The following is a 12,922-nucleotide window of genomic DNA, read 5'->3' as shown; positions in this document are numbered from 1 at the left end:
TTATTTTGGGCAGTCAAAGATCTACAAGGTTTCTAGAGTCAACCGAAAAAAAATATACATATATTATTAACTTTGTAAGTAAACAAATGAATCAGAAAGCATGTACATATATAGTTTTAAAATAAAAAAGAAAAATGTTACTTCATTTATAGTGCAAGGGACTATGATGTTGAGATTAAGAACTATTATATTTAAAAAATGCTATGTACCATTTCTCGATCAAGTGGCCTGGCAACTGTTACTAATCCACTGTCTTTATTAATAGAGAACTGCTGGTGTTTATCTCCTCTTTCAATAGTGTATACTATTTTACCATTCATATCAGTATCTAAATCTGTTGCTAAAACCTGTATTGAGAAAAATATATAATTACTCATACTTTTAATAATGATAAATGAAAATGGTTAAATGCTTCAAGAAATGCCTAAGCAAAATGTAACTGATACAGAAAAAAAATTATACATATATAGTATTCATACTTGTGTCACGACATCACCAACATTACAGTCTTCACTTATTTCTGCTGAGTAAGATATCTCGCTAAATGCAGGGGCATTATCATTGCTGTCCAATACGGTTATATTGACAGTTGCTTGACTACTTAGAGGTGGAATACCTAAGTCTGTACCTTGAACTGTCAATAAAAATTCATGTGTTCTTTCATAGTCCAGGGGAATCATTATAGTAATAGCACCTTTAAAGAACATTAAAAATGAAATATTGTAGATAAGAATAATATTATAAAACATCATATTAGAAATTTACCTGATTTTTTATCAATTGCAAACTTCCCATGCTCATTTCCTCCTACTATAGAATACTCGATCTCAGCATTCAAACCTGAATCTAAAGAAGTAGCAGTTACTCGAATAACTTCTGAACCAATAGCTGCACTTTCAATAATTGAAGTGTGATATGATCGAGAAACAAATTCTGGTGGGTTATCATTAACATCTAAAACTAGAACAGTTACAGTTACATGACTCCATAACTGGGGTAAACCTTGATCTACAGCTTTAACTGTAATATTATATGTTTCCTGTGTTTCTCGGTCTAATGTTTTAGCTAAAGTAATGATCCCACTTTCTGCATCCATTTTGAAATATCTATCGGCTGAGTTTATGAGGAAATAACGGACCTTCCTATTAACACCTGCAATTTTTTTTATAGTTTTAACAGAATATGAATTAAACTTATAAATAATAAATATAAAAAAAAATACGTAATCATCATTGTAACTTATTATTACAATCTTGAAAAAATAAATATGTATATTTACCAATATCATCATCTGTAGCATGCATTTTTGTAACTATAGTGCCAATAGGAGCATCTTCTTGAATTGATGCAGTGAAATTAAAAGCTGGAAAAACTGGTGGATTATCATTTACATCAGACAAGAATATTTCAACAAAGGACACACATTCCCATTCAGTATGCTCTCTGTCCTGCACATGCGCTATTAAAGAATAATGAGCTTTTCTTTCACGATCAAGTAATCTAGATGTTTTTAGTTCCCCTGAAAATAAGAATTAATAATAAGAATATACTCAAAAATTTTTTTTATGAAATTTTAATAATAGCTGAAGACCCATTCCAAAATCCTATTATAAACTTTTGGACAAAATTATCACATCATTTGAGTTTTAATCATTGAGATTATACAGCCCAGTACATATAAGCATTTATTAATTAATAGATAAATCAAATATAATGAATTCTTTAATAGGAGGATGAAGTTGATTGCCTGCTCGAAGTGCCCCCTGCGTAATCCAAACAATCAATGGCTGTCGCCAAACCCGTAAATTTGCGACAAATGCAAAAGCAATTGCCGAATAGGCAAGTAAGCAGCCTTTTTAAAGGCCTCAACAAATCTGATATTAATATTAAATGTATTTTTTGGAATGCTGGAGGATTAACCCAGGTCAAATATACAGAATTAAATGTATTCATTGCTAAAAATGGACATCTTCGCCATTGAGGAAGGCTGGAAAATCGACTGAAGATATACAATATTACCAACTTCCAGGATACAAATTAACATCGCTTAAATGGTCATGGCAAATTGCATCTGGTAATGTGATAGGCGTAAAGATTCAATATGCTACTAAAGTAAATGTAATGCATGAAATGAATGTAAATGATAAACATGAAGCTATCCAAGTACAGATAACTGTCAACAACAAAAGGTTAAATTTTAATTTTATCAACAAATCCTCAAAAAAATAAGTGTGATCCAGCTGGTTTGAAAATATATGGGACAATCAGACACTAATTATGGGAGATTTCAATGCTCATTCGCTTAGATGGGGATATAAAAGCACCGATGCAACAGGCAGCATAGTAGAAAATTTCATAAATAGAGGAACAGTGGTTTATAACGAGAATACTGATAATGAGCTGACTTGTTTTGATTAGATCGTGCAGCAAACGCATCCGGATTTTGTTCTCAGTCATCCGAGGCTGGATGATAAATTAAGTCTTAAATTACACCAGGCTCCGGGATTTTGACAAACAAATTGAGAATCATGCTTTCCAAGATGGAATCTCAAAAGCCAAATGGGAGGATTACAAACGACAGACTGATATGGAAATCATGAAATTTATACTGGGAGGTAAAATTAAAAAGTAAAAAAGTATACCCCTTTCTGGACAAATGCACTTGAAAAACTGAAGATTGAAAGAGATGCGGCTTGGAGAACAGCAAAAACAAGTGGTTCCCAAAAGGATCATTTGGCCTTAAGACAAAAGAACGGCATCCTTAAAAGACGCATTATAACTTCGAAAAGGGAATCATATAGAAAATTACTTGCAAACATGGATTTTAGAAAAGATGGAACTAAAGCATATAAGTTCTTATTTAGGATTAACAGGGATAGTGCCAAGGCAAACGAACCTATGATAGATGGTGTAAAAGTATTAATCAGGCAGGATGATATTGCCAATAAATTTTGCAAGATTTTTGCTCAAACTAGCAATTTCAAACCCATGCAAAAAAAACCTTGTATATCTTGGAACAAGGAAGCTAAGAGTAAAATTAATCAGCCATCCTCATTAACTCTGACACTAGCCCTGGAGGACACAAAACGCAGAAAGGCACCTGATATAGACAGAATATACCCAGAGTTTCTCAAGCACATAGGGTCAAATGCCAAAAGCGTAATTCTAAAGTTCATTAATTTAACCTGGGAAAGTGGATACATCCCAGATCTTTGGAGGAAATCTCAGTTCATATCAATTATTAAAAAAAATAAGCCACACAATGTGTTTGACAGCTATCGTCCGGTGGCACTGCTGAGTGCCTTCTGTAAAGTTGTGGAAAAGATGGTTTTAAGGAGAATCTCATTTGCTCTATATAAAAACAAGAAAGGCTTATCACAACTTCAAGCAGAATTCATGAAGAATAGAGATACTATAGAGAATATAATTTGCCTTTCCCCGGCAATTAAGGAAGGATTTCATAAATATCAAAGTAAGCTAGCTGTCTTCATTGATCTGAGATCAGTATTTGACCGAGTATGGAGAGATAAGCTAATACACAAATTATCCCTTATGAAAATTGATTGATGTGCTGGATAAAATTCCTCTCCTGCAGGGAATATTTCTGTGAGATGTTAGGGCAAACACATCAGGATTCAAGCAAGTAAAACAGGGACTCCCTCAAGGAGCAATACTCAGCCCAATGCTATTTAATATTATGATTAATGACGTTATAGATGCATTGATGAAAAAATCACCTGGTACAGAAGCCTTACTGTATGCTGACGACTTGATAATCTAGGGGATCAGGAGTAAAATCGGTGCTCTTAAAAAGTGGGCCAACGATACCTTAAAGGTTCTGAGGAGCTGGGCAGAAGAAAATGAAATGATTATAAACTCGCCAAAGACAGTATTCCAACTATTTACCCTTTCTACAAAGCAGCATGAGCTCAGAGTGAATTTTGATAATCAGTCTATTAGCAGGACTCATGAAGTGAAATATCTAGGACTAGTCCTGGATTATAAGCTGAACTGGGCTAAGCAATGTGAGCATGCTTCAGATAGAGGATAATCAAGACTGTGACTAATGAAACAAATCGCAGCCAGTAAATGGGAAGCAACCGCCGAGGTTTTAAGAAATGCATAAGTGTCATATATAAGACCAGTCCTGGAATATGGCTCTGGAATTATTGTTACAGTTACCAATTCAGTGCTAAAGAGTCTTGACCTAGTTCAGAATAAGGCATTAAGGATTATTACCAGTGCGTCTAAATCAACACCAATTCTAGCCATGCAACTGCAAGCAGTGATCGAGTCCCTAAAAGACAGGCAAGAAAAGAATGCCTACGAGCGTAAGAAAAGATTGCCATGCTTAGGAATGGCAGTGATTACAGGGCCAACACTGTATTTCTGATGGTGAGATGACTGCTGATCACATATTTACATTTACAGCAACAGCAGACTTAATTTCAGACAAGAGTGACGTGAATAAAGCTGAATTATACTGGGCTGTAAGAAATAAAATTGTAAAAATGCCTCCTTTGGTGTAGAAAAAAAAAAAACTTTATTAGTGTAAACAAGTGTTAATAACACTTAGGAAAAATGGGCTTATATTCCTTGCTTGCAATTAATCTGAAACATTCTACTTAGATTTTCAAAATGGCTTTTTTTCATGGGAATTTCAATTAATGAGATAATCTTGATCCGTAGTTTAGTCATAGGAAATTTTGATTTCACTAATGCATTTTCTATTTTATTGACAAACTGTTGTCAAGTTTTAAATATTAGCTAAAATCAATAAACTTTATCATTCTACAATGAAGAATAAATAATGATGGTCAGAGGGTCATTATAAATTTGTAATTTAAATTTCAAGGTTGAAGAACATTCATTACATTAGATTTGATAATTAATAATTAAGATTATACAAGATTTGATTAGATAATATAAAGGTTAGAGAAAATTCATTCGATTCGACTTAAATACATTTAAAATGGATTAGATGTATGAAGATTGAGATACCATAAATGTACTTGTAGGGGATACATGGAGGAAGCAGCCCCATATGAACCAGAGCAGGAATTTCAAGATTTATTTCTCAAGGCCGCTGCAAAATAAATATTAACTGACCTTGGTGAGAATCAATCCCATACTGTTCAATCCTGGGACCCTTTGCCTCGAAAGAGTAAGCCATCATGACCTCTAATACAAGCCTAACTCTGACTACAATTGCTATAACAGTTTTAAGATAGCTAAAGGCTCATAGGAAGGTATATAGAAAATAGATAAAAACCACTATAAGGAGTCTCTTTTCCATTAAAAAAATTTAAATAGGAGGAGAAGATGGTTGGGGATACGGTCAGAAAATAACACAACTAAGTTGAAAAAATTATTTAATAGTGCCAACATTTCAGCAAGAAAAAGGGAATAAAACATAAAACTCACTTACTTATAGGAGATTGGAAATCTAAGTGAGCTCAGCAGCGTGGGTGGTAAGAATCTGAGTTAAAAAATACATTACAGAGATGACGAAATTACTGGAAGGTGAGAATACGTTACAAGTTAATTTTAAAAAAGAGGAAAAATGTATAAAAAGGTGACAAAAAATGATTTTAAAAAATAAAAGAACATAAAGTATGGAAGAAAGAAAAAGGAAATTAACATTTTATTTAGAAATTTACTATATTTGGGAATATGTTAACGATAAGTTATGTTTGTCAGTTTTAAATTCATGGAAGAAGGTTCTTGTTAGATAAAGAATCTTTCAGAACCTTTTGTCATGGCTAATAACAGTGGCTAGTATAGACGTTTTTCAAAATCGAATGAGTGATTTAAAGGTAGAAAATGTCCCGAAAGTTTTAAGGCAGAATAATCATGTGAGGAAACAAAATATTTGTATTGTGTGATGCAGTCTTTTAAGAGGTTTTAGGTTTTACCGATGTAAGCAGAATTACAATTGGGAGTGGAGTTCTCGCATATTCTCCTCATTTATATTATCTACAGTCAACCATCTTCTCATTATTAGCAAAATTAGTTTGTTTTTCAGTCTGAGGTTTTAGCAATTAGCTATTGTGCTCAAGCCTTATTTTCTGAGGGGCTGTAGTTTGTTAGACTAATTATGTCCCACATGGACAATCAGTTACATTTTTGTAGTTACAATATGTGGTTAGACAACTCGATCAAGATTGGTAGAAAACTGTAAAGATACTTCTAATAGTTTTCCACTTCATAATAATGTTCAAGTTAGATGGATACTACTACCTATTATCTAGTCATTCAAGAATATTATGTAATAATAAGACCAATAGGCTGAAAAGAACGGACTCTGAATGCATTGTATTTATAACCAAGCCCATGAATAAGCTTTAGCTTTTTTTAATGACAAGAAAAAAAAATGTAATTATTACAATCAGTTACAGTTAAGGGAAATATTTTAAAGTATTAAATATAATAATAAACCAATAAAAAATAATGTAATAATTAATAATTTAATAATAGATAAGAAATCACCTGTTGTACGGTCTATTGAAAAGTTTTCTGAGCCATCTCCAGTGAGGTAAAATCTTAATTTTGATTCTAAATCTAAATCAACAGCAAGTACTGTTAAAATAAAAGAACCAAGAGGTACACCTTCTGAAATAGTTTCCTTATAACGGTATCTCAGACAAAATGGTTCTTGATCTGAAAGTTAATATTAATTTCAAATAAAGAAAATAATAAAAAAAATTAACCAGAAATAACCACAATACTTACTCCATTTACATTGAATTTAAAAATATATAAAGATTAAATTACTAATGATTTAAAAATAAGTGTTTATTTTTACAAATGTAACAAATAAAGAATTAACCTTTTTTTTTTTTTTGTAAACATTTTATATATTTTGTTTTTTCAGTTATAGATAATTTTGTTGCCTTAATAATTAGTTTTTATACAATTAAAAAACCTTATAATTATTAATCAAACGTGCTTAATATTTTCAATTATAATATATTAAAAATATTTGTATGTATAGCTGAGAAACACAATTGACTATTTATGTTAATTTTAATTTTTTAATGGTCAATTAGACTAGCTTACTATTCTCATCTTTGGTGAAAATTCTACCAAGAAAAAAATTGGAAAAGAGTTAAAATTCTTTAAAAAAAAAATTTTTACCACACAAATTAATAAACCCTCAACTTTAATTATGCCTAAGCAGAGTATAAAGGTTGACTAACAGTAACAAAGTCCTATAGCTACTTTTTAATTATAAGTGGTGGCATAAGGCTAGATCAGGAGCTCACAGCTATTTCTCAAACTCTTCTGGCTAGTGAAGTAATTAATTTTACTTAGAACTTTACACACAGAGTGAAGTCATTAAGCATTAAGCTGCAATGCCCAACTATTTAGATTATACTCTTACAGTGTTCATCCTGTGACTTGAAAATGCCAGATATATATTTTTCATTTCAGGCCTGTGAATATGGTCATTGAATATGCCCAAATTATAAAATAATTATAAAATAAAGGTAGTTTTACATTGTCAGAGGTCTGGTTCTCTTGTCAAACAGTTATTCTTTAAATAGATCCAATGGAAGTATGCACATATAGTGCATACTCCAAGATTATCTGAAATTCTAAAAAAGAATATTTTTTCTGACACAATACATGTTTGATGGTGTCTGACGGGCCTTTCATACAATGGAGGTTTGCTTCAGACTCCGTCCACTCCATCAGTCACACTTTATTTTACTTTAATAGTACTCTTTAATCAATAAATCAGGCAAGTTTTAGTTCTATTTAACTAACATTATATAATTATTAATTAATTTAGTTCCATCATTTTATAAATTCTTTTTTAATTTTTGAAATTAATAAAGTTTATTTATTTACTTTTCCTAGATAGTAATAACAATAAAAAACTATAATATACTAAATAGTAATAAAACTAGTAAAAAAAATTCATTAACAAATCAAAAAATATAAAGTGATTTTGTTTTCATTTATCTGTTTTCTATTTTTTTTTTAATGATTTTTTTTTACTAACCGGCCAGCAAGGACCACGCAAATATCATTTTCTATTCATCCTCACACCTTCTGCCTTTCTTCTACTCCAATACCCTTTCATCCTTCATACTTCAGATATTTTTTATAATTTCTTTTATTATTGTTTTTAATTTCGTATTTAGTGATTCCTACTTAGTGATGCTAGAAACACATTTGTTCATGAAATTTGAATAAAGGGAGTATTTTCAAAATCAGAAAAAAAAATTAAACGTCAGTATAATCAATTTAATATTTCCTTAAAACCAATCTTTCTATTGGTCCTGTAGCTTTTTTGAACATGGTACTTTGCTTCCTTATTGAATTTTCTATATTCAGGGAGGTGGTGCCGAGTCCACTAAATGTAATTAACAAAATTTGATTCCTTGTCCTCCAAATTGCAGGAAATTGTACAAAGTTCATTTTTTTTCTTCCTTTATTTTAAGAATTAATAAACTGGGGAACAACATTGACTGTTAAACTGTCAATCTTAATTTAATAAAACAGTGATCTCAAAGAATTCAGTTGTAGAGAACACAGAGTGTAGGTCAAAGGTAGAAATTGTCTACTGACTGCCGAATAGAGAGGACGTGTCCAGCGAGTTTTGTTAGTTTTTTTTTGCGCATTAAAGTGCTAGTAGAGATATTTTTGAGAACAGGAGTGTGCAAAAACGTTGGTACAGAAGTGTTTTAGTGCGGAGTGTAATTTTAATAAATTTCACCGAACAGTTTTGGCGGAATTTAGGAAAAGAGTGGGACCACGAGGTGGTTTTCACCCCACGTGACTATAAAAAGTCACGATATCACATCATGCAGTATACAGTTGTATAGAGCACAAAAAGCTGAGAAAAATGAATACCTACATGACCCCAATCAGAGGACCCTAGGGTAAGTTATACATTTTTAAAGTTTAAAGGTAAATTGGTTGTTGGAGTGAGGTACCTGGAGTGGTGTCGCGCCGTGCACCTTGCCCAAGAGGGGAAGGTGTATAATCAATGGTAGTTGATATATTCCTTCTGGGGCCCATATCATGGCCAGAAATGAGGAGGAAATGTTAAAAATCCTGGAGACTTCAACGGTGGGTCAAGAAGGAAATGGGCCTTCCTTGGTAAATGAGGAGACTTTAATGATGGCCAGGATAGAAAAGAGTCATCAATGGACTTGTCGGTTGACTTTAACACCCGATAAAGAAAGTAAGTGGCCCTCCAAGGAGAAATTAATAGTCGGGAAGGAAGGGGATGGACCCTCAATGTCTGAATCGGACTTCCCAATGACAGATGCGAGTGTGGGGAGATGAGTAAGCCCACAGAGCCCCAAGGAAAAGAGAAAAAAGAGGGCTAGAGTGGACGATTCTCTCTCAGAAGATAGTCCCTCGGAGAGAGCCAGGACCCTAGCTGATGGAATCAGGAGGTACCTGACTCACACGAAGATCAGTCTAAAGAACCAGGAGCACATCAACCAAAAAATTGGTGAAATCAGGGACATTGTGGTTGGACTGGAGGCCAAATGGCACTCCGTCCCTGGTATAGTTAGGGAGGTGGTCCGGAAAGCCCTATAAACCGACCAGCTATACAGAATAATCACAGACAAGATAACAGAAATGGTGGCTCCAGAAATAATGAAGACGATGGGGGAAGCCCTGCAGGGATATAGGAGTGAGGCGACTCCTACCTCTGAAAGGGTCAGCAAGGGTAAGCCACGGAAGAAGACCCAGTGGAAAGAACCCAAAGGTAAAAAGGAGCCACCAATAGCAAAATTTCATGATGCTGCCCCGGTTCCAATGCCCCTGAAAGGGAGTGAGAACCCCATATGCTGGGGCAGGAACATGATGGAGGATTCAAGTGAGAATGATGAGGTGTATAGGGTGGTTCCAGGCCGAAGTGATCCCCAAACGAACAATGATGCTGACAAGGAGGATTGAATCCTGGTGAAGAGGAAGAATGGGATGAAGGAGGACCAAAAAGAAGGGCAAGTTAACGTTCGCCGGTGTTCTTGCTACTGTCCCACAGTTACCAGGAGACTGCCACTTATGTGACTGTCAAAGGCAGTGTGGAAGGGTGGTCTCTGAGCAGGATCCACGAGCAGCTCCCGTCCTAAGAGGAACTGAAGCAGATAGGAGTCTCTGCCAAAATGGTGAGAGTCACCAATGGTAACGCGGTCCTGATAAGGACAGAGGGTGCAGACCAGGCTAAGAGAGTCCTAGAATGGGACCGGCTGAAGCAGGGAGGACTCGAGGCGAGGCTGGCGATGGCGAGGAGGCCCCACCTCGAAGTTAAAGGAGTGCCAAAGCACTGGGACAAGAAGATACTGGTTAGGTACCTGTGGGACAAGAGTGGCCTCGGAAGTGCCAAAGACAAGGACAAGGTGTAGTGGATGAGACCCTGCTTCTCCACTCCTGTTAGGTGTGGGCTATCGATGACGTGGGTGGTGGAAGTCCACCAGTCAGTGAGGCTTGCCCTGAAAAATTAGTCCGCAGCCGAAACAACGACAGGATGGTAGAGCATGACCATCAGAGACTACCTCGACCTCCTGCTCTGCCTGCGGTGTCAGAAGTATGGACATCCTGCCAAGGCATGCACAGAGGACCTGGCATGTAAGTGGTGTCTTGGCACGGGGCATAAGATCAAGGAATGTCTGGGAAAGAAGAGACTGGCATCACACTGCAACTGCAACACTGGGCCGAAGACGAGAGGTCGCGGACGAACATAGGACTCTCCCCCGAATCATGGTAATTCAGGAACCATGTTGTTGCAACAATGTGGTTACAGGGTTTGGTGTGGCGTCGAGGGTGGTCGCTTTGGGCAGTGGTGAGAGGAGGCCTAAAGTAGTGATTGTGATAGTTAATCCTTCCCTTGACGTTATGGAACTGAGAGCCTTCTCCAGTGAACTGGAGGGGATATTGGTGGATAGAGAATGGGCGGAGGTGGCACCTATGGAGGAAGAGTCAGGAATTGACCACAGAGTGGCAACCCTTGACAGGCATCATCACCCAAGCGGCCAATATTACCCTTCAACACCATAGGGCGAGAGCACGTCTGGTCCCATGGTGGAAGCCGGCCCTGATGGAGCTGAAGAGAGATTACTATAGGGCTAGGTGCAGGTACCAGGAGTGCAGAGATTAAGAGAGGAAAGCTGCACTCCGAGAGGTAAACAAGCATCGGTATAGGGTATACCAAAACAGCGTGCGTCATCAGAAGAAGTCCTGGGACGAGTTCATTGTAGAGGAGTCGGAGAAGAATCCCTGGGGCATCCTGTACAGGGTGGCACTGGGCAAGGTGAAGCCAATACAAATTATGGCTGCCATCAAAGTTGGTGGGGCCCAGGCAACCACCCTGGAAGAAACAGTAATGATGTATAATGACTATACATACCCCAGGGATGATCCGTCCCAGGATAGTGCAGAGGAGAGTATGGTGAAACACACCACGCCATACCCACCAGTTACCGACCTATGCCCACCATGGGACTTATGGGACCTACGTCTTGCCATGGACAGGCAGAGGATTGGGAGGGCTCTGGGACTAGATGCCTTGGACGCTGCAATCCTCGGGAACAGAGCTCCATATATATCGAGGAGGAGCTGTTGGAAATCTTCAATGAGTGCTTGGATAAGGGTTACTTTCCGTGCAGGTGGAGGATTGCAGACTTGAGATTCCTCTAAAAAGGGGGAGGCAAGGATAAGGAATCGCCGAAGGCCTATTGGCCCATATGCCTCCTCCCTGTTTTCAGCAAGGTCCTGGAGCATATGATAGTGCATAGCCTCAGACCAGTCCTCAGTGCTGCGAGTCACCCACAACAATACGGTTCGACCCGTGGCAAGGAAACAACAGATGCGCTGCTGAGAGTGCGTGAGGATATAGAAGAGAGGGCGGAGAAATATGTCTTGATGATACGCTTAGACATATCCTCCGCCTTCAATAATGTTTGGTGGCTGCGCGTACTCCACCGGTTGCAGGAGTTCGACACTCCCAGCAACTTATACTCCCTCATGAGTAGTTACCTTAGTAACAGGAGTGTGAAGATCAGGGGTAGCTATTCCGAGGTCGAGAGAAGGATCGAGAGCCCGTAGGGTTCAAATGGCCCGGCTCTTTGGAAGTTGGTGTTCGATGAGTTGTTGGGGGAACTAGAAGATAGAGAGTTCCTTGCCACGGCCTATGTCGACGACCTGGCAGTTATTGTGGCCGGGAATAGTACAGTCAGATTGAAGAACGAAGCGGAACGATGTTCCAGTCTGTTTGGAGAATGCTGCGTGAGGAGAAGGTTGAGTATGGCCGCAGCTAAGACTCAGGCAATACTCCTAAAAGGCTTCACGGACAGGGCTCACCCTATTACTCTGGACATACAGGGAGAGAAGGTGAGGCCGGGTGAGGAGGTGACATACCTTGGAGTGAGGATGAGGAGAGACTTTGACGCCACCCATCACCTGGTATACCTGAGGGATAGGGTGACTCTGTCACTTAACGGGCTGAGCAGTATAGGGGATGCTTTCTGGGGCCTCAGGTACCCCTCTACGATGGCTATTTACAAAGGAATGGTCTTGAATATCCTGAAGTACACATCCCCTACGTGGAGTCAAACCCTCACACGGGAGCAGAAAAAGAGACTGGCCACTACGCAACGACTGGCTCTGCTGAGGGTCACGAAGGCGTATAGAACGGTGTCGCATGAGGCGGTGCAGGTGCTGGCTGGAGCAATGCCTGTGGACTTCATCCTCAAGGAAGATGCTACGGAGTATGATGTGAAGAGGCAGGGGCTGAGAGTGCTACCGTCAGGACTCCAGAAGAGGATCGGCGAGACCCTGAACCTTTGGAAGAAGTTCCTGCTGAAAGAGTATATCGAGGAGTGGAATGGACGGTGGCAGATTAGTGAAAAGGGTGCGACGCTGAGGAAATTCTTCCCCACCGTCCACTCAAGATTGA

The 12,922-nt window shown here is 37.8% G+C and overlaps 1 protein-coding gene across 5 annotated transcripts in view; it reads right to left on the bottom strand.

Moving 5' to 3' along the window:
- Window positions 1-12,922, bottom strand: part of kug (kugelei) — a 537,878-nt gene that overhangs the window by 10,696 nt on the left and 514,260 nt on the right. For all 5 annotated transcript variants that reach the window (XM_067053444.1, XM_067053445.1, XM_067053448.1 and 2 more), the window contains 5 exons: window positions 6,490-6,660; window positions 1,280-1,519; window positions 766-1,152; window positions 480-694; window positions 210-347 (listed from right to left, as the gene is read on the bottom strand). In XM_067053444.1, coding sequence (XP_066909545.1) covers window positions 210-347; window positions 480-694; window positions 766-1,152; window positions 1,280-1,519; window positions 6,490-6,660 — 1,151 coding nt within the window. The remainder of the gene's footprint in view (window positions 1-209; window positions 348-479; window positions 695-765; window positions 1,153-1,279; window positions 1,520-6,489; window positions 6,661-12,922) is intronic.

Source organism: Halyomorpha halys, unplaced genomic scaffold (assembly GCF_000696795.3).
Source record: "Halyomorpha halys isolate HHAL.00 unplaced genomic scaffold, Hhal_1.1 Scaffold163.1, whole genome shotgun sequence".
NCBI classification, from domain to species: Eukaryota; Metazoa; Arthropoda; class Insecta; order Hemiptera; family Pentatomidae; genus Halyomorpha; species Halyomorpha halys.
The sequence above is the reverse complement of the archived record's forward strand: the minus strand, read 5'-3'. Positions and strand labels throughout refer to the sequence as shown.